Consider the following 25,271-nt stretch of genomic DNA (forward strand, 5'->3'; position numbering starts at 1 on the left):
GCACATTCTGAAATCTCAGCATTTGGGAGCCTGAGGCAGGAGAATCACTGCAAGTTTGAAGTCAGCATGGCCTGCATGTTGTATTTTCAGACAGAGCTACAGAGCAAGACTTCATCTAAAAAAAATAGACGAATAAATAAATATTAAAAATAAATCTTATTGAATATTGTCATTGGAAAATATTTTGAGTATATGACTATTTTATACTTACTATAATTGTTTAGAAAGATTTATGCTATACTTATAACCAAAATGCAGTTACCACATTATATGTGAAATTACATTGTAATCGCACTTAAAGACCTGCGTTTATGTTGAATAATCCAAAAGTCAATTAAAAAAAAAAACTGTGAACATTTGCTCCTTTGAGGATGGTGGAGAGCGAGAAACAACTCCCTGAAGTTGTTCTTTGACCTCCACATGCACACTGGATACATGTGTACCGTGTGCACATACATCATACACAGCATAATGGAAAAAAACATGGAGAGACAGGAAAAGACAGTAGAGTGGCAGAAACATTAAATGTGTGGCTAAGGAAAAGTAAGAAATCCTAAGGAATGACAATGTCTGACAGACTTGAATTACCTTGACATTGAAGTGTGCGGCAGTTGGAAGAGAGAAGAATCAAGTAAATGGAGCTAATATTCTAAACCCCTTGTACTGGCATGGAAGATGGTAGTAACCTGTATTGGCATAAAAACTTATTTTCACCATAGCCACTACAAGAATAGTAAAACAAAGCCTAGTGGTGATGCATTCCTTTAACCCCAGGCAGCTGGGTCTGTGTGATTTTGAGGCCAGCTTGGTCTACACTGCAAGTTCCAGGACAGCCAGAGCTAAATAGATCTTATCTCAAAAACCAAAACAAAATGCAAAAAAAAAGAAAAAGAAACAGAAAAGAATAGTAAAGCAAGTTATAGTCAATATATTCAAATAGGAAAGAAAAAAAATGCTAAGAGATACAGTTTGAGTGTCCTTTACCCTGAATGCTTGGGACCCAAAGTATTTAAAATTGAAATGATTTTAGATTTTGTAATACTTGCTTTTGCATAAGATACCTAAGGGTTGGGCCCAAATAAAACAAGAAATTGATTGTGGTGACACATACAGCCTGAAGGTAATATGATAAGACCTTTAACCTGCCTGGACTGTAGCGTAGCATACCACGGCCGTCTAAGGGTGGATTGCCTCCTGTTTCGTTTTGGCACTCAGAAAGTTTTGGACTTTGGAGTATTTCAGATTTCAAAATTCTGGGTTAGAGGTTCTCAGCCTGTGCCTGATTTACCCAAAAGCAGTTGAGAGGAGCAAAACGAGCAGAAACCAATGGCCAAATAGCAAATAAATAGTGTATGATTATGTTTAATCCAAAGTAGTTGAAAAAGTATCCAAATGTAAAAAGCTTAAATACTCCAGACTATACCAAAACAAAGCCCTGTGATCAAGAGATATATTTGGTATGTAAGGACCAATAAGAAGTAACATGAAACAATAGAAAAGCATACACTATGTAAACAGTTGTGGCCACAGTAGATCCAGTCAAAGAAGAGTTTTCAGGCAGCAAACATTAGAGATGAAGGAAAGCAAGTCACGGTGATAGCAAGGTTTGGTGACACCAGAAGACTGAAGGTTTTTAAATATGTATGTGGGACAAGCAAACACTGAAAAGAAAGTGTAAACAAGTTTAGTCTTAGGCTGCCGTGAGCCATCATTATCAATCAGATTTTTTCTTTTAATCAGCTGATAGAGAACTGGAGCCATGACCCCAAGGACCTCTACTGCTCAGCCTTTTGACATTGAGATATGTAGTATGTCATGTGCAGCTGTGTTCACCCACGTCCATAGCAGTCACGGGATGTGTGCAGACCTGGGCTGTAGCGTGGACATGTCAGAGACCGTGCCTCCACATTGAACTGCACACACATTCCAGTGTCTGGGGATACTTGTCAAAAAAGACACATTCTACCACAAGCCAAGACTCTGCCAACTACCAGTGTTAGTCCACAGCCAGGGACGCGCACGTGTGTGTGTGTAGAGCTAATACAAGCATTAAAACACAGGGAAACACGACAGCTCTGTTTTAGAGACCTGAAAATGGAGCCTGGGAGATGGCTCGGAAGGTAAATGTGTTTGTCTGGCAGACCAAGCCTGCTCACCTGAGTTTGACCTCTGAGACCCACCGAGTGGAAGCAGAGAAGTGACTCCCACAGGGTGTCCACACACGGCCCGTGTGGAAGTCAGACTCAACTTGTGGGCCTCACTTTCCTCCTTTAATGTGTGGAACCCAGGGGTTAAATTAGGTTCCCTGCAGTGCTTGTTACTTTTATTTTTAGCTACTTGACAGCCCAATACAGAGAAGAGATGGATGGCTTTAAAGTGCTGTGTTCTGAGCCAGAGTGTGTGGGTTCTTTGTGTAACAACAGTGTTCCTGCTCTGTGAGCTGCAGCATAGAAACCGTTCAAACCACATTTCTTAAATGTATATGACTTAACTAGTGAGAGACCAAACGAACTTCACCATAATAAATACTGTATATTGTAGACTATAGCCAACATTATATTAAATGACAGAAAACTGAGCATATCTGTAAAATCTGGAATGAGACAAGGATATCCACTGTCTCCACTCTTACTTAGTATACCAAAGTCTTAATTAAATGTAACACTATTTACCTTAGCCAAATTACAGAACCAACATAGCTATCCAACAAGGAGAATGCATAAGGAAAAGTGAAAAATACACATAATGGGCTTTATTTCAGCAATAAGGAATACAATTGTTGTCTGGTGGTGCGCCTTTAATCCCACCACTTGGGAGGCAGAGGCAGGCTGATCTCTGTGAGTTCAAGGCCAGCCTGGTCCAGGACTACACAGAGAAACCCTGTCTCAAAAAAAAAAAAAAAAGAAAGAAAGAACAAGGTTGTTGCATTTGCAAGGAAATGGGTACAACTGGAGATGTGCGCACACACGTCCACAAAATAATGTTCTTCAGTACTTTATTATGGCTGCTCTGTTCTGCTAGAGTCCCACGCGGTTATGTTTATTGGTTTAAGTTTTGTTTCTGATTAGCACACATTAATTGCATGTTTTTATCGGGGAGAGTGGTGCTTCAGTACCAACTACAGTGTACAGTGATCAGACCAGGGCAGCCAGCTCACTCATTCCCTGAAGCATCTATCCTTTCTTCTTGTGGGGACACTCCAGATCCTCTCTAGTAGAAACTGACGATGAGTTAATGTCATCATTCTTAACCCTGCTGTGCTGTTGCCATTAGCCATCTCCCCATCCCTGCCCTGCCCCCTTCTCAAGCTTTACTCTTTATCAGTTTTTTTCACTTCTCTGAAATAAACATTTTTGGTATGTGTGGGGAAAAAAAGTCAGTGTGTGTGAAATACAGTGTAAAGTGCAGCTAATATGGACAGGTGAGTTTTTTATTATAGGAAATTATAAGACATTAAGGGGCAGGGAATCAACAAAGTCTAAGGGCCCTAATGAAGGCCGTGATTAGGAAAAACATTTAGTGATAAAGTTTGCTTTTGAGGATTGCTTTTGATCCCTTGATACTCTATGTAATTCATAAGGAAAAATAGCAAGAAGTCCGAGATACCTGTCTCCAGCTTTCTATGAAGAGGAGGAAAACAGCCTGGCGAGGAGGATTTGTTTCTTTTTAGGAAATCAGCTGACCTTCCATGCTGAGTGCTGTCTTCATGGCACTTACTGTCAATAGCTGGCTGCAAAGTTTGCAACAGGCTAATTTGAAATGCTTGGAGTCAGGATAGTATTTACTTCGGTACTTTAAAGTCTATGTTTATGTTTTGGAATTACACGATCATTTCTTTTTTGGCTAAGCACATAGTGATAATAGCAAACCCGTCATCCATTTTACTAGTTCTTAGTGATGCCACATTTAGATGGCATTCTCCATAAACTAGTACTCCGCCTTGAGTTAGGTCTGCTAGGTGCTGTTGGGATGATAGGTACTTAGTGTTCATAGGCTAAAGTACTTATTCCAGTGTGTCCACCTACTCTGCAGCTTGGCTGATAGAAATGTGAGGTCTTAATGTTGGTCTGGTGGCTCACACTTGTAATCTCAGCACTCTGGAGGCCAAGAGTTTGAGGCCAGACTACACAGTATTGTAAGGATTCATGTTTGGGCGTGGGGGGGGGGGAGTAGGCTAGAATATGTAGCAGAGGCTGTGTTCACATGTCATTCAGCATCTGAGTAAGGACAGTGGACTGTCTGTTTTCTATTTTTCATAATTAGTTTCTAGACCAGTGGTTCTCAACCTGCGGGTCACAACGCCCAAAAGGGGTCACATAGCAGATATCCTGTGTGTCAGATATTTATATTACAGTTCATAACAGTAGTAGAATTACAGTTATGAAGCAGCAACAAAATAATTTGATGGTTGGGGGTCACCACAACATGAGGAATTGTGTTAAAGGGTTGCAGCATTAGGAAGGGTGAGAACCACTGTCCTAGACAATCTTCCAGTTATTTGAAATTATGGATAGGGTTTTCTTGGGATTTTTCTCTTACTTAAGGTTATTAATTTTCTAGTCTTGTTGCTTTCATAAAGGAGATATCTAAACTCTAATCTTGAGAAGCTGAGAAACAGTTCTCTTATTAGGTGCTTTATTCTCAAGGACCTACGGCTAGACCACATATACGGTCTTTATTAGTAGATCTTTGCACAACTTTGTGGGAGAAACTCACGGGATGAAGCTCTACTTTTCATTCATCCGTGTGCTCATTCACTTACAGAGCACATCTTTCTCTGTAGCCTATGTTGCCTTGAATTTAGTTCTCTAGCCTCAGCCTCCTGTCCTCCCAGCTCTGGCTCTGGCCTATGATTTCAGATAGATAGAGAGATGGCAGATAGGTAGACGACAGAGGATGATGATGATGATGATGATGATGATGATGATGATGATGATGATGATGATGATGATAAAGAGTAGTCGCCGCCCGTGTTCTTCTTGCCTCCTTTCATTGTAGGCAAGAAAAAGCATTCTGTATCAGAAAGATAGGTCTTGAAAGGTGCTTCCCACTAAAGTCACTTTTTTTCTTCTTTTCTTTTCTGAGACAGGGTTTCTCTGTGTCGCCCTGGATGTCCTAGAACTCTCTCAACTAGGCTGGCCCCAAACTCACAGAGATCTGCCTCTCCTCTTGAGTACTGGGATTAAAGGTGTACATCACCACTGCCTGGATAATGTCACTTTGTTCACTGAGGATTTTCAGGCCACAGCTCTCTAGCTGCTTCCATGTTACCGTCTAGTTTTTCTTTAATAAGCTGATTCCCATTTCATGGGTTGTAATTTGTCTCAGTTGATTTTCTATAGAAATGTAACTTCCTGGGTAATGCTTTTCCAACTCCTAAAAGGACTATATTAAAACTCAGTCTTAGTGCTCCCAAAAGTTAGGAGCAAAATTACTGTGAATGTGCGTACTGATCCATGTGTTGAGTTCAGTAATTCTGGTTTTATCTTTGCCCAAATTCAGTTTAAGAATGTTTTCGTTTGGCATGTATGACGACTTGCTGAATTAAAACTTAATTAATTTGTAGGTGTAATATTAATTTATTGCCAGCCTCTTCATTTTATTGTCAATAGCTAATAACATTTTCTTGAATTACTGTATTGTGTTAGATTTCATTCTCAAGTCACTACTAATTTTCTTTACTTTTTCTTTTTAAGATGTACTTATTTATTATTATGTACACCTGCAGGCCAAAAGAGGGCATCAGATCACACTATAGATGGTTGTGAGCCACCATGTGGTTGCTGGGAATTGAACTCAGGGCCTCTAGAGGAGCAGTCAGTGCTCTTAACCTCTGAGCCATCTCTCCAGGCCACAACTAATTTTCATAAGTTGCCCACTTAATGTTTGGTTCTGAGACATGCCCCCTGGTCTCATTTTACAGATGAGAATATCGGCTCTGGAGGTTTATATAACACCCACAGTTTCTTAGCTAACTATTGAGAGCAGCCTTGAACCTAGCTCTTGGCTGTAGAGCCTGTACTCTGAAGCACTATTTCATGTTGCTTCTCTTAATACTACATGATCTGACTTTTGGCATAATAATTTATTTTCCTAGTATATTTCAATGTCTACTTTTTTAAAGACTTTTTAAAAAAATAAATTACACCAAGCATGGTACCTCATGCCTGTAATTCCAGCACTTGAGGCTAAGACAAATGAGGTTGGGCCAGCCTGGGTTACAGAGTGAGACCCTATCTCAAAAAAGCTAAAAGTTGTAGGAAACAGCTCACTTTTCAAGTATGTTTTACTAAGACCAAGTGAACTTTCCCCCCTTTGGTGGAGGAAGGTGTTAAACAGGATCTCTTACAATTCAGGCTCATCTTGAACTCACTGTCTAGCCAGAGGCATTCTTGAACTTTCCTGCTTCTACCTCCCAAGTACTAGATTTTTGAGCGTGTGCCATCATGCCTAGGTCTCAAATATATTAGACCTAAATTTTTCATAGTGTAGCCTTGGCTGTCCTGGGCTCGCTTTGTGGACCAGGCTGGCCTCGAACTCACAGTATCCGCCTGCTTCTGCCTCCCAAGTGCTGTGATTACAGGCATGAGCCACCATACCTGGCTCCTTTTACATTATTAACACAGCTAGTCAGGAGGACATGCTATCATTTTCCAGGCCAGGAGATGTCTTGAACTTGAGTGAAGGCAGCAGTGAATTGAAAACAATCAATAGGATCTGTCAATTGGGCAGATATGGAGAGGGGGGAAAGTTGTACAGGCTTCTGGCTTGGACAGCTAAGTGAAGAGTAAAACCATTGTAATCTTAGTTGTAGTTAAAGATCTAAAGTTTAGTAAGAGATGCAATGTATTTGAGACCCAGAAGTATTAGAAATGTCAAGAGGGGAGAGATGGCTCGGTGGTTAAAAAACACTGGCTGCCTCGTGGAGGATCCAGGTTCAGTTCTCAGCACACACACAGTGGCTCCCAACTACCTGTAACTTTAGTTCCAGGAGATCTGACACCTAATTCTGGCTTCCTCCATCGCCGGGCTGGCATGTGGTAAACATATGTACATGCAAGCAAGTATTCATACACATAAAATAAATGACTCTAAAATGAAAAGGAGCGAGGAATGCTGAATAGACAAAATGGAGGCTTGGGTCTGGAGGTCAAGTTTGAGCATAAATAAAGCCATGACAATAGATCAGCTTCGCTCTTGCCAAAGAAAATAATGTGGAAGGAGAAAGGCAGAGGCTCGGGCATGATCTTCCAGTGCAAGAGCATGTGCATTTTTGGGGAGGGTTGCCTAGAGACAGCACCAAGAAGGAGCACCCAGAGGAGCTGTCCTAGAAGCTGGGTGCAAAGTGCAGTCCACCTCGCTGAGGGTCAGTAAGAAGATCAGCAGGGTAACTGGAGAGTGAGTTGTTTGAATTAACAACTTTATAGTGATTTGCAAGAACCACTCTGAGCCTGGTGTGGTAGTATCCGCCATAATCCTAGCATTTGGAAGGCTGAGGCATAAGAATGGTAAATTTAAGACCAGTGTAGGCCTAAATAGCAAGCTTTAAGCCAGCCTGGCCAACCTATCAAGACCCTATTTCAGACAACAAAACAATACATCAAAAAGAGCCATTTTGATAGGATGGTGGCTGGACCTAGTTTAAAGAGGAATAATTAGTTCAGATTATTACGTCAAACTGTAGAGTAGTTAGATTGTGCATGAAGTGTAGGTCCTTGTAATACTCACACGAATAATCTACCTTAATAGCTACTGTAGCAGAATGCAGAAGTGAAGTAACCCTGGCTGATGGGTACCTCATAGAGAAAGAAAGCAAGGTGTGCTAGGTTGCCATTTGGAGGCTAAAAGTCAAGGCTATGTAGCTCTATTCATTTGGCCTCTGGTGAGGGCCCCTAACCACATCACGTCATGTTAGGTGGCATCATGGCAGAATGCGTGTGACCTGAAGGCGAAACAGGAGGCCAGAGCAACTGTTTAGTTCCCTTGTAAGAAGTAAATGGAGGGGCTACAAAACATACGCTCGTTCCTTTTGCGAGTGTTGTCCATGATGATGTAATCACTTCACACTAGGCTCCAGTTCTGAAAGATTCTATCCTGCCTCCCAACGCCATTACATTGAGGACCAAGCCCCCAACGTGGGCGCCTTTGTGGGACACAGTCTAACTGTAGCATAGGCTGCTGATGGTCTGCAGTGGCAAGTGGAATATCACAGTCAGGAGCCCTTGGGCACTGGAAACTCAGTGTTTGTGGAATATACTGAGATTATTTTTCTCACCTGTTACGCTTTCCAAAATGATTTCTGTTTTGTTTTGTTTTTTAATCTCGCATTTACTACTTTTCACTTAAATTTTATGTCAGTCTTAATCATTTGAGTAGCTTATATGTATTGGCTTCCTTTTCCAAAAGAAGCTCTCAAGCCCTCCAAGGGAAAAGCATTAAAGAGATTTTTATCCAGAAGAAATTTCATTCAAGTTTTAAAATTTTCAAAGAACAGATGTATCTTTCATTTTTATTCCCATTTGTCTTCAGCAGTAACAAACACCAAAATGCCCAAATCAGGAGAAAGACATTAGCTTTGCTGCTTTCTCAGTTACTATGTAGAAACAGTAGCTAGCAAAAGCGCATCAGAGAGACCCAGGTTAGATGTCTTGTTCTACAGGGCACATGGGCTACATAGTGAGGCCTTAGCTCAGGGAGAAAATGCAAGAGTCACCTGAAAAAATAGTACAAACAAATAGGCTCCTTAACATAGTAGAAAGAGACACCTCATGCACACATACATGGGGTATAGGGAGAGAGAACATAGTAACAAAAACATTTGTTGACTGTGTGATGGGGAGCATTAGCTTCCTGGAGAGCATTCAAGATGACTCTGACACCTCCTTATATCAGTATAAGCTATTTGAACTCTCAGTAATGTTTCTCTAGGGCTAAAAGCTCTTAGGGAGTAAAGGAAGGGCAATGAGATCAGGTGTGTGTCCAGTTGACAGCACTCAGTCTAATTCTTTCCACAAACGACACAAGACTCGGGTTTGAGTTAAGAAAGAGAAGGAACAAACCTTGCTTTGGTTTGTTTTTGCAGTTCTGGGCATGAATCTCAGGACTGTGTTGCAGCATACACACCACAAACAACTCCTCCAACCCCAGACCTCACTTGGGAAATTGTGTCCCAGTACAAATTACAGCTTGTTAGTGAGCTGACTCAAGAGACACTTAGGGTCCAGATTTCCTTTGCCCACAAGTGCTTTGAAGGGATTAGGAGTCATAGGAACCCTAGGGCCTGCATGGGGGAAGGAGAAACCCGATTCCTTTGAATTGTCCTCTCACCTCCACACGTCCATGGCAGGCATATGTCTGCCTCTGATACACAGAAGAGTAAATGTAATTTAAAAATTAAAAAGAAGAAGAAAAAAAAAAAAAAAAAACTAAGAATGGAATAGCTATACCCAGGGCTACAAGATAGCTGAACCCATGTTAGTACTTGCTGTCAAGATTGAGAGCCTGAATGTTCAAACCCTGAGGCCTCCATGCTGAAGGAGAGAGCCAAGTCCCACAAGTTGTCTTGCAACCGCTGTCTGTGTGCCAAGGTGTGTGTAGCACATGATGAATGAATAAATGAAATCTCCAGATGTGCTGTTATTTTAAAAATCTGTACTCAAGAACCGTGTTAGAGTGCATTGATGACACTCTTTAACGTGTCTTTTCAGCTCTTAGTATATAAAAGGCTTGTTGTCATCTAAAAGGAGCACATAACTACTAAAGCTGTTTATGTTAAGAGTTTCTTTCGGCAAAGCAGTCCATGCTTTTACAATGTTTTGCTTTAAATTTCTTAAATCATGTACTAGGTGAAAAACCATTTCGCTGTGATGAATGTGGCATGAGATTCATACAGAAATACCACATGGAAAGGCACAAGAGAACTCACAGTGGAGAGAAGCCGTACCAGTGTGAATACTGCTTACAGGTAAGTTAGGCAGTTTTGGGCCCTTCTACCTTCACTGCAGTGTGAGATCACCAACAAGTTAGACAGCAGCCAGTCCTAGGACCTCTGAGATGTTTTAACTCTAGACTTACAGTAGAAATTTGATCAGTGAATGGGTTTGGAATTGTTTATATTGTTATTAATTATCTTGTTTCTTTTCTTCTCTTCCTTGTTGACAAAAAAAAATCATAAAAACAACAAAAAAACCACTTCCAACCTCTGATTTCAACAGTATTTTTCCAGAACAGATCGTGTATTGAAACATAAACGTATGTGCCATGAAAATCATGACAAAAAACTAAACAGATGTGCTATCAAAGGTGGCCTTCTGACATCAGAGGAAGATTCTGGCTTTTCCACATCACCAAAAGATAATTCACTGCCAAAAAAGAAAAGGCAAAAAACTGAGAAGAAATCATCTGGAATGGACAAAGAGAGTGCATTGGACAAGTCTGATATGAAGAAAGACAAAAGCGACTACCTGCCTCTCTATTCTTCAAGCACTAAAGTAAAAGATGAGTACATGGTCGCGGAGTATGCTGTTGAAATGCCGCACTCTTCCGTTGGAGGCTCCCATTTGGAAGATGCTTCTGGAGAGATACACCCACCCAAGTTGGTTCTCAAGAAGATCAATAGTAAGAGAAGCCTGAAACAGCCGCTGGAGCAAAGTCAGACCATCTCACCCCTGTCCACTTACGAAGACAGCAAGGTCTCAAAGTATGCCTTTGAGCTTGTGGATAAGCAGGCGCTCTTGGACTCAGAGGGCAGCGCTGACATGGATCAGGTGGACACCCTGCAGGAGGGGCCCAGCAAGCCTGTGCACAGCAGTACTAATTACGACGATGCCATGCAGTTCCTGAAGAAGAAGCGGTATCTTCAAGCTGCAAGTAACAACAGCAGGGAGTACGCACTGAATGTGGGCACCATAGCGTCTCAGCCTTCTGTGACTCAAGCAGCTGTGGCCAGCGTCATTGACGAGAGCAGCACAGCGTCCATCCTGGATTCCCAGGCGCTGAACGTGGAGATCAAGAGCAATCATGACAAAAACGTTATTCCAGATGAGGTCCTGCAGACTCTGCTGGACCACTATTCTCACAAAGCTAATGGACAGCATGAGATTTCCTTCAGTGTTGCAGACACTGAAGTGACTTCTAGCATATCAATCAACTCTTCCGATGTACCTGAGGTCACCCCGTCAGAGAATGTTGGATCCAGTTCCCAAGCATCCTCATCAGATAAAGCTAACATGTTGCAGGAATACTCCAAGTTTCTGCAACAGGCTTTGGACAGAACTAGCCAAAACGATGCCTATTTGAATAGCCCGAGCCTTAACTTTGTGACTGATAACCAGACCCTTCCAAATCCGCCAGCCTTCTCTTCCATAGACAAGCAAGTCTATACAGCCATGCCCATCAATAGCTTTCGTTCAGGAATGAATTCTCCACTAAGAACAACTCCAGATAAGGCCCACTTTGGACTAATAGTCGGTGACTCACAGCACCCGTTTCCCTTTTCAGGTGACGAGACAAACCACGCCTCCGCCACATCGACAGCAGACTTTTTGGATCAAGTGACTTCTCAGAAGAAAGCTGAGGCACAGCCTGTCCACCAGGCTTACCAAATGAGCTCCTTTGAACAGCCCTTCCGTGCTCCATATCATGGATCCAGAGCTGGAATAGCAACTCAATTTAGCACTGCCAATGGACAGGTGAACCTTCGGGGACCAGGGACAAGTGCTGAATTTTCAGAATTTCCCTTGGTGAATGTAAATGATAACAGAGCTGGGATGACATCTTCACCAGATGCCACAACTGGCCAGACTTTTGGCTAGGGGAAAAAATGTGTAAATAATACTGGCACTTTAGAACAGATGAATCGAGAGTGGGCTTACTCTGTGTAAAATGGAGTGCTGTACAGATCTAAGAGCAATGCGTCCATAGCAAGCTGATGAGAATAGCAAGATAATCCAGTAACTGCATTTCGTTTGGTTAGTCCGCATTCCTTGAACTGCCTTACGTGTCGTCACCGTTAGAGAAGCAGTGCATTACCTGTTTTAGATCAGAGCCTTGCTATTCACCCACACCAAGAGAAAAGGAAAAAAAGACTTTCGCACAATTGTTTCCTAACTGATACCAGTGTACATTCTTAGGAGAGTAGTAATTGTGTGAAACTTCCTCATCCTGTTTCTAAGTTTTGAGCATAGTATTGCACTTCAGCAGGGAATCCGAGGCTGTGTCACAGACAGTGAACTTAAAGTTTCAATGTCAAGAGTATGGCTTAAATAAGTAGTTTGTCCTATGGGGGGAATAAAAAGAAACCACCTTTAAAAAATGATATGCCATATACCCTTGATCTTCATTTTGCATTATATTGACATGTGTCTTTTTTTTTTTTTTGAAGAAAAAAAAGTAATAAAAATCTGATAGTCTAAGACTCCACTATTTAAAAGCCTAATTACTTTTAAAGTATGCATACTTTCAAAACTTTTACCAAAACTCACAACTGTTGAAGCATTCACTTCTTTATGGAAGTATGCATATTGGTGTCAGTTTCTTTGTACAGGTATACTTAGATATTTTTTATGATTTTTCATGTGCAAGTATCAAGGTTTGAAGTTTTAGTAAAAAAAAATATTCTGTAGATTACATTCCCAAGAAAATAATGCTTACACGAAATGTATATTCCACGTGTTAAAGCTGAAATGTATTTTACTTTACACACTTCAGTTGACATAGAGCACTTAGAATTAATCTGGTATTTTTGATTTCTCAAAGTAAAAAGAAATAGATTTTATTTTATTTTTTTTTTTTAGGTTTGATATGGTTGTGTCATAATCATCTCGTAATTGACAATTTTGCTTTTTGGCAATAAAAGGAAGTTGGGATATCTTTGGACTGTAAAACCTGGTTTAATTCTTCTCTTTCTGGACTCTTGATAGATTGGATAATTAAACAGTATCCCAAGAAACTAAAGAAATGGGCATTTTAATTGCTTACCTAAGTTCCTTTTAAGTGAATCCTGCTCATGACAGTTTGACATTCAGAAGTGCTCACTGATTCCCATAACCGCAATTTCTTCTTCAGCTAGATGAAGGATCGGAGACTTTTTTGTTGCATTTCAAAATCTAAATAAACTACAGACTTTATCCTTATACCACGAATGTTCTTTTTATATATGTATACTTTGTCTTAAAATAATACAGCATGGTACAATAAATATTGCTTTTATATATATATCTCTATATATACTTTTATGAAGAATGGTGGTTTGAGTTACACATTGGACAGTTTTGATTTTTGGAGACTAACATTAGTTACATTGACTCTATTTTATTTGTTCCACCTTTTGGGTTTTGTACTTTAAATTTCTGCCATCTTTATCACAAAGCACCAGTGGCAATCTGAACCTAGTGCCCTGTGAGATGAAGATTGTGTAAACTCCCATTTTGACTTTGCTGTTGACCCTGCAGATCTCCGTGCTTCGTTTCACTGTTGAGTATGTCATTCATTTAAATTATTTTTCTTTTATTTAATGTTATCCCAAGACTGTTCTCATAAAGAAGGGGAACAAAGAGATATGCTCCCCCGTATCCTTCACTTACACTCATTTATTTTTTTTTAATATGTTGGTGTTTTATAACAAGGAATATAAATTATGTTTAATGTGGTTTCCTCTACACTTTGTTAAGAACTTTGCTTGAAATCATAGTTCTCCCATTTGACGGCTTTGCTGTCAGATCTTCAAGAACTTTAGACTTCTTTGAAGTGAATATCTTAAGTTCTGCCATCATTGACCTGAAGACTGCCGTGTGTCTGTGGCGCATCACATAACCACAGGAGCGCTTCATCAGATGAGGTGTGATGGGACCGTGCGCACCCTAGACGGGTGCTTGTATTTTTCTCATAGTGCTTTTGATAAGAGCAGACTTTTATTTCCTAAGCTGAGCCTGATTTTAAAAAAACAATGTGGTTCCACTGAGAACTTGATGTGTTTCTTGTACAGTGTAAGAGTCTGTCTTTTAACATCACCAGCACAGTTTAAAGAATGTGACAGTTGCTGAGCGGTTCAAGTAAGCTTAGGAAGAAAAGGCCTTTGAAAACGGAAGTTCTGTAAACAGAATTTCAGGTGTTGCATTCCCGTCTTAAACCGCACTTCTTTAAACCCACACAGTGGCAGACTTTTCTACCAGGTTATAAGCTTTTGAGATGACCGATAGCCGGCATGACTTATTGACTCACCAGTTAAGTATAGTCACCACTTACTATGAAGTTCTGGATGCCTGCCAGGCTCAGCTTGCATCTTCAGCACCCGAGAAGCATCTCAACAGTCTGGGTTTCCCTGCTTTCGTTCAGAAAGTTCTGGCTCCTGCCTGGGCATTAGAGAAGCGGCCTTGTGTGCCGCTTTGGATGGATCCCTGGAGTATAGGAGATACCCCGTCAGTTCACACTTCTCATTTCTCTCAGTGAGCAAACTCTCCTCGAAGAGAAACTCCTGCCACCAGTCAGCTTTTGCCCACCATGAGCCTGTTCTGCTTTTCCTCACAGGCCCTTCCAGTCTGGGCTTGGGAGACCTCTCACTAGACAAGGCAGGGGCTCTCCAACATCTGAAAGCATTGTTGCTTTTTGAACTTAAGTTCTTATTGCACATGTATTTCATTGCGTTTGGAATAGCTGAGTGGCTCCTGCTTTTTTATTTTTTGGATCTACAGTGCGCATGTGCTGCCTAGTCAGGTAGAAATCTGCCATCTTAGCTCTGACTCAGGGTGCCAGCAGTAGGTCATTTTATCTCTTGAGAGGTAGAAGAGGCCTTGCGCTCAGGGCAAGCTTTCATTCCCACAGATGGGGGACACTTGCAAAGTGCCAGCAAGGTTAGATCTTTTTGCCACTTCTTTGATTTTTATTAATTTGAGCTTTTAAAGGGCTGTTTAAAAAAAAAAAAAAAAAAAAGCCGGGAACTTTTAAGTAGGCGCGCTGCACACTGCAATCCCTAGAACCTTTAAACTAGAGCTCATCTTTTTTTCAGTGTATTTACTTGAAGAAGCACTATTATAATCAGTGAGAATCTATTTGAGTCTGCAATTTAATTTAAACCTTCGTTTTGAATTGCTTTATTTCAGGGAAATAATTTTCCAGTTGTTCTTGCTATATTCTGCAAATAAAAACCGTGTGTTTCCTTTTTTCCACCTAAACTTTGGTAGGAAACAAACTAAAGCGGACAAACATTTCTTGTTGTGTTTGTTGCTTTCTTTAATCCAATGGATAAAAAAAAAAAAAAAAGTAAAACCCTGTAAACATTATTTTATTTTTTTATGCAATACCATGCTGTAAATACGGTTCATCGAGTAAGGACGTACCTACCTATGATTGAACCTTTGATTCTGCACAGTTAGAGTTTATATATAAACGTGTCTTGACAATCAAGGACTTGATGTGAGTCTTCCTTTATGGTGTTTATTAATGTTATGCATTCCATTTGTTTGAAGTGAGTACCAATGTGCTAATTTGTATTGTCTGAAAGTATGTAATGTTTTTACAGCTTGTTTTTAAGACTCTGTAAATATGTACAAACCAGTCACAGGACCGCTTCATGGTAGAAGGCGTGACGTTGTACTGTATGTAAGCAATAATACATAGCAGTGCTAACTTTACAAGTAGCATCAGGAACGTTCTAGAGAAACATTTCAGAGTTATTAGTTACCCTTACTTCGTTTAATAATGATTATCTTTAATCAGTTTTTATAAGCAAATTCCATTGTTCCTCCTGTTGGAACGTAACACTGTTTACACAGCATAATTGACGTTGCAGGGGAGACAGGCTAGATCTGGCTTCGTCTGTGCTCTCGCTCTTCGCTAAGCTTTGAATGGCCTCACCACTCTTGTGCAAAGATGGGGGAAGACCGCAGAATTTAGTGCCCATCACACTGAAGGAAGGGATGTGGGGGGTTTGTTTTGTTTCTCCTGCTTTTGTGCCGCTGCCTAACTCTGTGGTTTGCTTTGGGTTTTAATACGTGTTTCTGTTGTAGATTCAAGCCCGTAAGTGTTGAGGTGACTTCAGTTCAGTTGTGAAGTAGATAAATCTCTTCATGTTTCATAGCTACATTTCAACGATTCTAAACTTTCTACTTTGGTTTTTAGATACTTATTTTTCAAGCTTGATTTCTCAGCTGACCAGATGAATTTACTCAACTTCAATACAAAGAAAGACAAACTTATAGCTCGAAGTGAGTAGATACCACACTGCACAGAGCAGCTCTTTGAACACCGCCACTGCTTTAGAAATGAAGCCGCCAATTTATAAATGATTATGACCTACATTTTATAGGGAAATGTTTTTAATGCTAGTCATTTATATACTGTGCTTTGAAGGATTTGCTAGTCCACTCCTGTCACTTTTTAGTACACTGGTACCTTTTCTATGTAATGTATGCTTTTTATTATTGTAGCAAAGCATTTCAGTAGAAAGAATTTTGCAACAATATGGGGGAAATTTTTCATTGTCGGGTTTGAATTATACTGGATTTTATCTGTCTGGTCTTACTTGTCTTTATTTTAATGCTGTCTGGAAGGGACCTTGGTACCCAAATAAAGCAGGTTAACCTCATTGCTTCAAGGGCACACTGTGTGGTGCCGAGTGTCACCTGGAAATCTGATGACTTTGAAAAGAAAAACACCTTTATAAAAACTGTACAGAAGAAATTAAATGTGTGATGGAAATCCTGATGGTTGAGCACGTTGAATTTTCTGAGACATAGTGTTATTTTCCTGGAATCCCTTATGCCTTCTTTGTATTCCAACCAATAAAAGAAAACCTTGTCGTTGAAAGTGGTAGGCTGATAGGATATTCTGGTTATACAGTATTAACTCTCCTGTCCTATTCTCTGACCCCTTCTCAATCACTGTAAATTTTTATTTTCTATTTCCTATTGCTAATTAAACATGTATATAATGTAGAGGCTGTTGTATAGAACTGAGTGAATTGGGTTGCTCTGCTTGAATGGTAGCTACGTGGAAATATTTGATGGATACTGAGACTTCCTAAGATGCCAGAGTAAATTTACGTGGGAAAGGGGACGTCTTTTCTTGGGAAGGCCACCGCAGATGGTTCCTGCATCCCTAGGGGGTCAGTAGGAGACTCAGCTGCAAACTCAGTCAGTACCAGACACAGAGTGGGGCTTTCCTACCCTTCCCCCAAAATATAAGCACTAGATTTCAAAGTCTACTCAGGTGAAATCGCTTCACAGTGAAACTTAACCACATTGAAAATTTCACTGTTAAATACTATATTTGTGATATTTTTAAATACAAACTTTTACACTGCGATCAGCAGCCTAATGATTGAAATTTAGCCAAGATATTTTAAAATATAGTTATCCTCCATGTATAATTGTTTTTAAACAATTGGGAGGATTTTTTTTGTTGTTGTTGAAAGATTTTTTATTATTGCTAAAAAAAAAAAAAAAGTCTCACTCGACCCCACATTATACCACGAGTGAATCACTGAGCCATTCGAATACAGTGACGGCTTGTCGCATGCCTGGTCACGGGGTGTGAACTGACATTGCAAGGTCTAATGACTTTATAGCTTTTGGCACTGTCGTCATAGGGTTCACCTTGCCTCTTGGAGTTTATAATACCGTTTTATGTATTGTGATACTAAAGAACTTGTTTTACTTTATTTTACATTGAATTATTAGATTAATTTATATTTGCAAATTCTGCATTTTAAATGTGGACACTTGGCTGTTTGAAAATAAAATACAGAATACAAGTTTTATGAATAATTTTCTAGCTGAATTTTTCACAGTACTTCGAACCAAATAACTAATGGTGAATATGCAAAAAAATATTGTGGTACATAGTTACTATAGAGGAAAGGCTGTCCATATGGAATTAAGTTCCTTGGGTTGAGTGGCAGTACCAGGGCCTTTACTGTAGACTGCTGTGGAATGATGTTAGTTCTAAGATCAAATCACTGTTAAGTGTCATTAACTATTTCAGACTTGAGCCGAGTTGAGCATAGAATTAAGAATATGTGTGGCGTTTTCTTTACAGATAAGAGTCCGTTAGCCTTTCATCAGTAGCATACTTGGGATCCCCCCGCCCCCGCCCCAATTAGTGTAGCTAGACGTGTTTTCATTTACCAACCACCTTGCCAGGACCTTGTCTTCTTCTGACAGTGGGATGCATTGTAAGAAAACAGTCTGCAGTTAAGAGTGCTGCCTCTGTCCTTGGGACAAACATCAGTTAACTGGCCCTTGCAGAAGTCAGTGCTCAGACCCTGGCTTATTAGCACGGTGCTGTAACCAACTGTACGTAATGGTACCACTGATGGTCTACTATTCCGATCCTAGATCCCAGTTCTTGAGTGATTCGGCTTGGTGGGGAGAGGGATGGGGAGATACTCTACCTGACACTTCTCCCACCTTCTGAAGATTATATGAAAAAATAAAATTGAAGTCACTTGAATTCATGTGTTGTCGCTGAGTCTTACTTGATAATGTATCGCTCACAGAATGGTTTTGCTGATAGTGTCTGGGTAGACCGACTACACTTCCCTGCTGTTCAGTTCCCTGCCTGGCTGAACCTGACAGGTATTAGGATAAACAGCACCCACTTCCTGGAGGTGAAAGTGAAGTAAGGCGAAAATGGGGGGGTCTCATAATTTTAGTGGGTTCCTAGCCCCGTCTTGTTAAGATAAAATGGGTAATTAGGTCATTTTTCCCCCTAATTGTACACATTTTTAAAATTTCCAAACAAATTCCAGTGACACATACTAAGTAAACAAGACTTTTTGTCCATAGACTTGGGCAGACATATACATGCCTACCTGTAAAGGCTGGGATGGAAAAAAAGATGGGACACTGTAAATAAGAACGGCATTTTCAAGTGCCTGGGGAAATGCAAGGTTTAAAAGAGCCCTGACTTGTAAAATGGGGAACATTGGTCCTTTGCCTGTTTACTCATACAGACGAGCTTTTAAAGTTGTAACCTTAATGTTCCTAACTTCTCATGTCCTTAAAGCTGAAACAGATGTTCCTCCCTTGTAGGGAATGGAGCCAAGAGAGAGATTCCCTGGGATAGGACTTGTGTTTCCTGTTGACCTGGATCTTCAGTGGCTGGGGCACAGAACCTTCGCCCTGCGGTCATTCAGCACCGATCACCTACCTACTTACCAGACACTGCTAAGTGCAAATAACAGATGGCTGAGGCTACTACTCTGTCTCTATCTCTCTCTTTTTTCTTAAGACTTATGTGTTTTGCCTGCATCTATGTCTATGCACCATGTGAGTGCATTACCAGGGGAGTACAGAGGAGAATGTCGGATCCTTTGGAACTGGAGTTCCAGGGGATTGTGAGCTGCCATGTGGGTGCTGGGAATCAAACGTGGATCCTCTGGAAGTGCAGCCAGTGCTTTAAACCACTGAGCCATTGCTCCAGCCTGGCTACTAGCATCTTAATCTGAAACATTGTGGTGTCAACTACAGATTACATGTCACAGTGTTGTACTTTGTATGATTAAAGCAAACGCCGAGTTTAAAGATGTGTTGGTCCTGAGCCACGCACCTTAGATCACAATTCCTCAGTACATGGGTAAGTGGGAAAGTGTGGTAGTTCTCTGCTTTGGCGTGATTTTCCAAGAAAAATGCAATTTAATAAACCAGCTCCAGAAAATAGAAGACTGGAGACCATTCTAGAGGAAATAGAGAACATTGTCAAAAGTAACCCCTGATGGAAATGACCAAAGTTATGGGCTGCATTCCGACATGGAGTGTGCAGTTGTGGGGAAGTAGTCTGAAGGCCTTGGCCAGTTACAGCCTTGGGGAAGCTACCCAGAGGATCACCTCTTAACACTAGGACCACAGAAGCTGGTACTTTGCAGGGTTCTCAAAGGTGTTCATCTCACAGCGTCAGGCTGCCTCCCGTAAGCGTGTGTAAGCGATGGCACGTTTCACATGGTAGAGAACATGTCAAGGCTGCTGCTTGAATTAACCAGAAGTGGCATCAGGATGAGGCCGTGATCAGATAGAGATGCTAGGATTCTGTGCTTAATGCAGGCTTCTAAACAGGATGTCCAAAGGCAGTGCGTGGATTCAGGGTTAGATAGAAGTAGAGTATACCTGTAATCCTAACATTCTTGAGGCTGAGGCTAATGACTTTGAGTTTCAAGGCCAGCCTGAACCCTGTCTCAAAACGGAAAACTGAAAGAATCCAAGGTTATTACTGGGAAATGAAGGACCTTCTTAAAACTTGGTGGGCCTGTTTTCCAAACCTTTGCTTTTTTTTTTTTTGGGGGGGGGGGTTGTTTTGTTTCAAGGCAGGGTTTCTCTGTGTAGCCTTGGCTGTCCTAGACTCGCTGGCCTTGAACTCACAACAATCCGCCTGCCTCTGCCTCCCGGGTGCTAGGATTAAAGGCATGTGCCACCATGCCCAGTTCCACCTTAGTTTGAAAAGGGACAGAGTATTAGTGCCAGGACTTTAGGGGCACTTCCTTCCCCTTGGTACCCTCCAGCTAAGTGGAACATCATTACGGTAGGATGGCTAGGCCTCTGGCAATGGCCTAGTGGCCCCAGCCCTTTCCCAGCCTCAAAGGGATAAAGGAAGAATTGGAACCTGGGGCTCCTCAGTGGGAATGACTTGGCTCCATGCTGGATTTAGTTCAGTGTGCTCTGTATCCTACTGCTGAGCAGAATGTCAGCTCATGGTGGGGATAGGCTTGTGAATGCTACTTTAACCCTTTGGAACCCCACTTTCCTTTACCACCATCATAGCCCAAGCCAGCCCAGTCTTACCTGGGTTCCTGCAAGTTTCTGCACACCCCACACTCAGTGGCCTCCAGTCCTTGCTCCAGATGGGCCACACGGAAGCCTTTCAGAAGCTTTAAAGCTCTGTCTGGACCAGCTATGCTCCTTGCCTTGGCCCTATGCGCAGGCACCGCCCTCCTGAGACAAGGTCTCCCTGCTGATTGCTGGTGCTTGGTCATGGCTCCTCATCTACTTGCGTTTTTCTCTCCCCTCTCCGCTCTCCATCCTGTCTTTCAGCTCCTCAGAAAGAGCTCTCCCCAATTTGACTGATGGGGCCATTTCAACCACGTGTGAGTTCCTACCGGACATGCATGATCCCTAGCCTGGCTAGCTGTCTATAGCACAATGGGAGGATCTGAGTAATGTCTGTCCTCCTCACGAGTTCTGAATGGCCTTGCTCCCGTGTCTGTTCTGTGTCGCCCCCAGGGGTTGATGATGCACAATATTTGTTGGGTGTGGCTGAGAGAGAGGGTCCATGCCCTAGAGTTAATGTAAGGATGCAAAGAGATTCCCTCCAAGGTGCAGTGCCTGGGAGTTTGGAGCGGTTTTCAAAGGAAACAGAAACAGCATAAGATCTGAAAACATCAGGGGATCTGGATTTCAGTCCCCAGCAAAGCCTATAACCCTCACAGGTAGGCTTGGCAGTCTTTTTTGTTTGCTTGTTTGTTTTGTTCTGTTTTTCCAAGACAGGGTTCTTCTGTGTAGCCTTGACTGTCCTAGACTTGCTTTGTAGACCAGGCTGGCCTCCAACTCACAGCGATTCTCCTGCCTCTGCCTCCCCCGAGTGCTGGGATTACAGGGGTGCGCCACTGTGCCCAGCCAGGTTTGGCAGCCTTTTTAAAGAAAATATTTATTTATTTATTATGTATACAGTGTGATGCCTGTATGCCAGAGGGGCACCAGATCTCATAGATGGCTATGAACAAACACGTGGTTGCTGGGAATTGAACTCGGGACCTTTGGAAGAACAGCCAGTGCTCTTAATCTCTGAGCCATCTCTCCAGCCCTGGGCTTGGCAGTATTTTTTGTTTGTTTGTTTGTTTGTTTGTTTGTTTTTCAAGACAGGGTTTCTCTGTGTAGCTTTGCCTGTCCTGGAGTCACTTTGTAGACCAGGCTGGCCTCAAACTCACAGAGATCTGCCTGCCTCTGCCTTCCTAGTGCTGGGATTAAAGGCGTATGCCACCACTCCTGGCTAGAGGCTTGGCAGTCTTTTTTTTTTTTTTTTTAAGATGTATTTATTTATTATGTATACAGTGATCTGCCTGCCAGAAAAGGGCATCAGATCACATTACAGATGGTTGTGAACCACCATGTGGTTGCTGGGAATTGAACTCAGGACCTCTGGGAAGAACAGTAAGTGCTCTTAACCTCTGAGCCATCTCTCCAGCCCAAGGCTTGGCAGTCTTAATGTGAACTCTGTGTGAGAAACTAGGAGATTGGGCCCTGAATATATCAAAGACCTTGGGCATAGTCGTAGTAAGAAGAGGCAGGGCTCTGGACCAGACCGGACTTTGCTCTTCTACACTCTCAAAGGACTGCCACTGACCCTTCTGTGTGTGACATTTAAGGAGATACAGAATGCCAACCAGTGCTGTTGCCATCCAGAAAGGCTGGCACTGTCATCATAAAACAAACAGGACCTTCCGAGTCACATGCTTTCTCAAGCTTCCAGGTCCTGGCCTGTGACAGGTGGCAGGTGGCGGGTGGCTAGTGCTAGAGTGACTTTCTCTTTTTGCAAGGCAAACCCCCAGAGTCAACAAATGCCTTAGATCCTGGATGAGAAACCTGCTGGACAGGAGATGGGGACACCTGCGAGGAAGGGCCCCGCCCTCTGTACTCAGCCCTACCCAGGAAACCAAGCAGGGTTCTGATGTCCTTAGGGTCCTTCCTCTACTCCTCTGAGACCCAGGGGCTCCTCTGTCCCACTTCCAGGAATGCCCAAAGTGCTTCTCATAGATGTCACTCCCTCGGGGTTTACCTAGGACTTTTAAGCACAATTCAAAATCCAGACAGGAGCCAGGCAGGGTGGATGTGCACCTGTAATCCCAACTGAGGCAAGAGAATTGCTGAGAGTTTTAAGGCCAATCTAGGTCAGTGTGGACTATACAGAGTAAGACTCTGTCACAAAAAAAAAAAAAAAAAAACCACAAAAAACACCTCTCCTGGCTGGCCGGAGAGGTGGCTCAGCAGTTAAGAACATGTACTGCTCCTGAGAAGGACCTGAGTTTGGCTTCTAGCGCCTTCCTCAGGGGACTCAGAACCACCTGTAACTTAAGCTTCTGAATGCGTTTCTGTGTGCAGCGCAGCAGGGTGAGGCGCCCAGAGCAACAGCCTCACCGTGGCGTTCGCCTCGCCTGAGCTTGAGTTGTTACTCAGTTGAAGGAAAAGAGTTTAATAGCTGTGTTATGTTTTACACATAACTGGCTGTGGCCTGTGACTCCAAACAACAAAATGAATATGAAATATGGGGCGGGGGAGGGGGGAGAGGGAGTCACTTTTATCACAGTTGAATTCTTTATGAATTTGATGTCTATTGCTGTGTAACAAATGACCCACAAACTGATTTGTTTAAAGCAGCCACCATCTTTTACTCACTCTGTGAGTCAGGGGTTCAGAATGCGACCAGCAAGCACAGTTTGCTCTTCCATGCCGGCCGAGGACCCTTCTGCTAGGGGCTGGAGTCCCAGCTGTCGTGGGGACCATCCACATCCACCCTACACTATGGGCTCTGAGTCTCAAGTGGAAGTCGCCTAAGGGTGAGGTGCAGAACAGGGTTGCTTCTTCCAATTCTCCTGTCAGCCAAGGCATTTGCTTTCTTTGTTTGTTTTGTTTGTTTTTTGAGACAGGGTTTCTCTGTGTAGCCTTGTCTGTCCTTGGACTCACTTTGTAGACCAGGGTGGCCTCGAACTCACAGCGATCCTCCTGCCTCTGCCTCCCGAGTGCTGGGATTAAAGGCAGCCAAGGCATTTGCGAAAGTCCCTTCAGGTCGATGAGGACAAACAGGGACCCATCTCCTGAGGGAATCTCACTTCCTGTTTTAAGAGAAGCGGATGCGATTGGATGGGTATATTGGTGCAGCCATCTTGGGAAAATACATTATTTGTCTTTTTAACTTTCTCACTTGTTTTCCTCCTTACAAGATTCTGTACTTGTAAGAAAAGAAAAAAAAATGTCAATAAAACACCAGATTTATCTGCTAATGTGTGTTTCCTCTCCTGTTTTACTGTCTTGGCTCCTCTCTCTAGAGAGAAACACACAGACTGGTGGTGTTTTGTGTGCATGTGATGCACCTATAGACATAAGGATTATAGCACCTCACTCACAGAGCCCTGCAACTTACTGTTTTTTATTCATTATGTGATGGGCAGAGCTTAGTGTCAGCACATGGAAAACCACCGGCTTTAAAAGGCTGGTGCCCTCGGGTGGCTCCGTCCTAAATTAGTCAGCCTTCTGCTGGTGGATGCTAGGGTCCCCTGTTTTCAACTACTACAAGTTTAACAATGCAGCAGACACCCTTCCTGTAGGTCCCGTGGGATGAAAGCTTAGAAATGGACATGTTTCATTATAAGAAAATGCATGCTTGTGCCTGTTTTTTGGCACAAGCGTGAGTTTGGGGGCCTTTTTGTTGTTTGTTTGTTTCTTTTTGTTTGTTTGGTTTTTCAAGACAGAGTTTCTCTGCAATAGCCCTGACTGTCCTGGAACTCGCTCCGTAGACCAGGCTACCCTTGAACTCACAGAGATCCTCTTGCTTCTGCTGGGACTAAAGTCTGGCACCACCCACTCCTGGTTAGTTTGCTTGCTTGCTTGCTTGGTTTTTTGTTTGTTTGTTTTTTAAGGTCATAAATTAAGTTGATATAAATCAAGGTATACTTTTTCTTTGCAAACTACAGAGTTTCTCTATTTAGCCTTAAAATGAAGAGGGGGGAGGAGAGAGGGAGAGAGAGAGAGACGGAGACATTTATTCTAAGGTTTAGAAGACACTTAACATGCTCTAAAGGAAACGCTTTATTTATTTAGAAAAGGGTTTACTGCAGGAAGCTGTGGTTACAAAGAGGGGTGTTTCCTTTCCTCCTGTGGTAGTAAACTCAGGGTGATGTGAGCTTGAATGCAGATCTCTCAAAGCTCAGGCTGACGCTTTCCTTGGGCTCCCAGACACGACACTGGCAGCAAACAGGAAGCTAGTTAAAGGCACCGTTAAAAAAAAAAAAAAAAAAAGTGTCATGCATCACCCAAAAAATGAGGGAGAAAAAAGGCTTTCCTGGCCATGCAGATGACTAGATGACCATGTAGTGGATCTCAGCAATATGCCATCCTGTCTGTCTGTCTGTCCTCTTCTATTTATTTATTTATTTGTTTGTTTGTTTGTTTGTTTGTTTGTTTTTCGAGACAAGGTTTCTCTGTGTAGCCTTAGCTGTCCTGGACTCACTTTGTAGATCAGGCTGGCCTCGAACTCACAGCTGTCTGCCTGCCTCTGACTCCCAGTGCTGG

At 42.2% G+C, this 25,271-nt stretch overlaps 1 protein-coding gene across 6 annotated transcripts in view; it reads left to right on the forward strand.

The window, feature by feature from the left end:
• Znf148 (zinc finger protein 148) overlaps positions 1 to 15,401 on the forward strand; it is a 113,053-nt gene extending 97,652 nt beyond the window's left edge. For all 6 annotated transcript variants that reach the window (XM_051149824.1, XM_051149821.1, XM_051149826.1 and 3 more), the window contains 2 exons: positions 9,846 to 9,964; positions 10,215 to 15,401. In XM_051149824.1, the coding sequence (XP_051005781.1) occupies positions 9,846 to 9,964; positions 10,215 to 11,813 (1,718 nt within the window). In that variant the 3' untranslated portion in view covers positions 11,814 to 15,401. The remainder of the gene's footprint in view (positions 1 to 9,845; positions 9,965 to 10,214) is intronic.
• Positions 15,402 to 25,271: the final 9,870 nt, after the last annotated feature.

The sequence above is a fragment of the Acomys russatus genome, chromosome 8 (assembly GCF_903995435.1).
Source record: "Acomys russatus chromosome 8, mAcoRus1.1, whole genome shotgun sequence".
Lineage (NCBI taxonomy): Eukaryota > Metazoa > Chordata > Mammalia > Rodentia > Muridae > Acomys > Acomys russatus.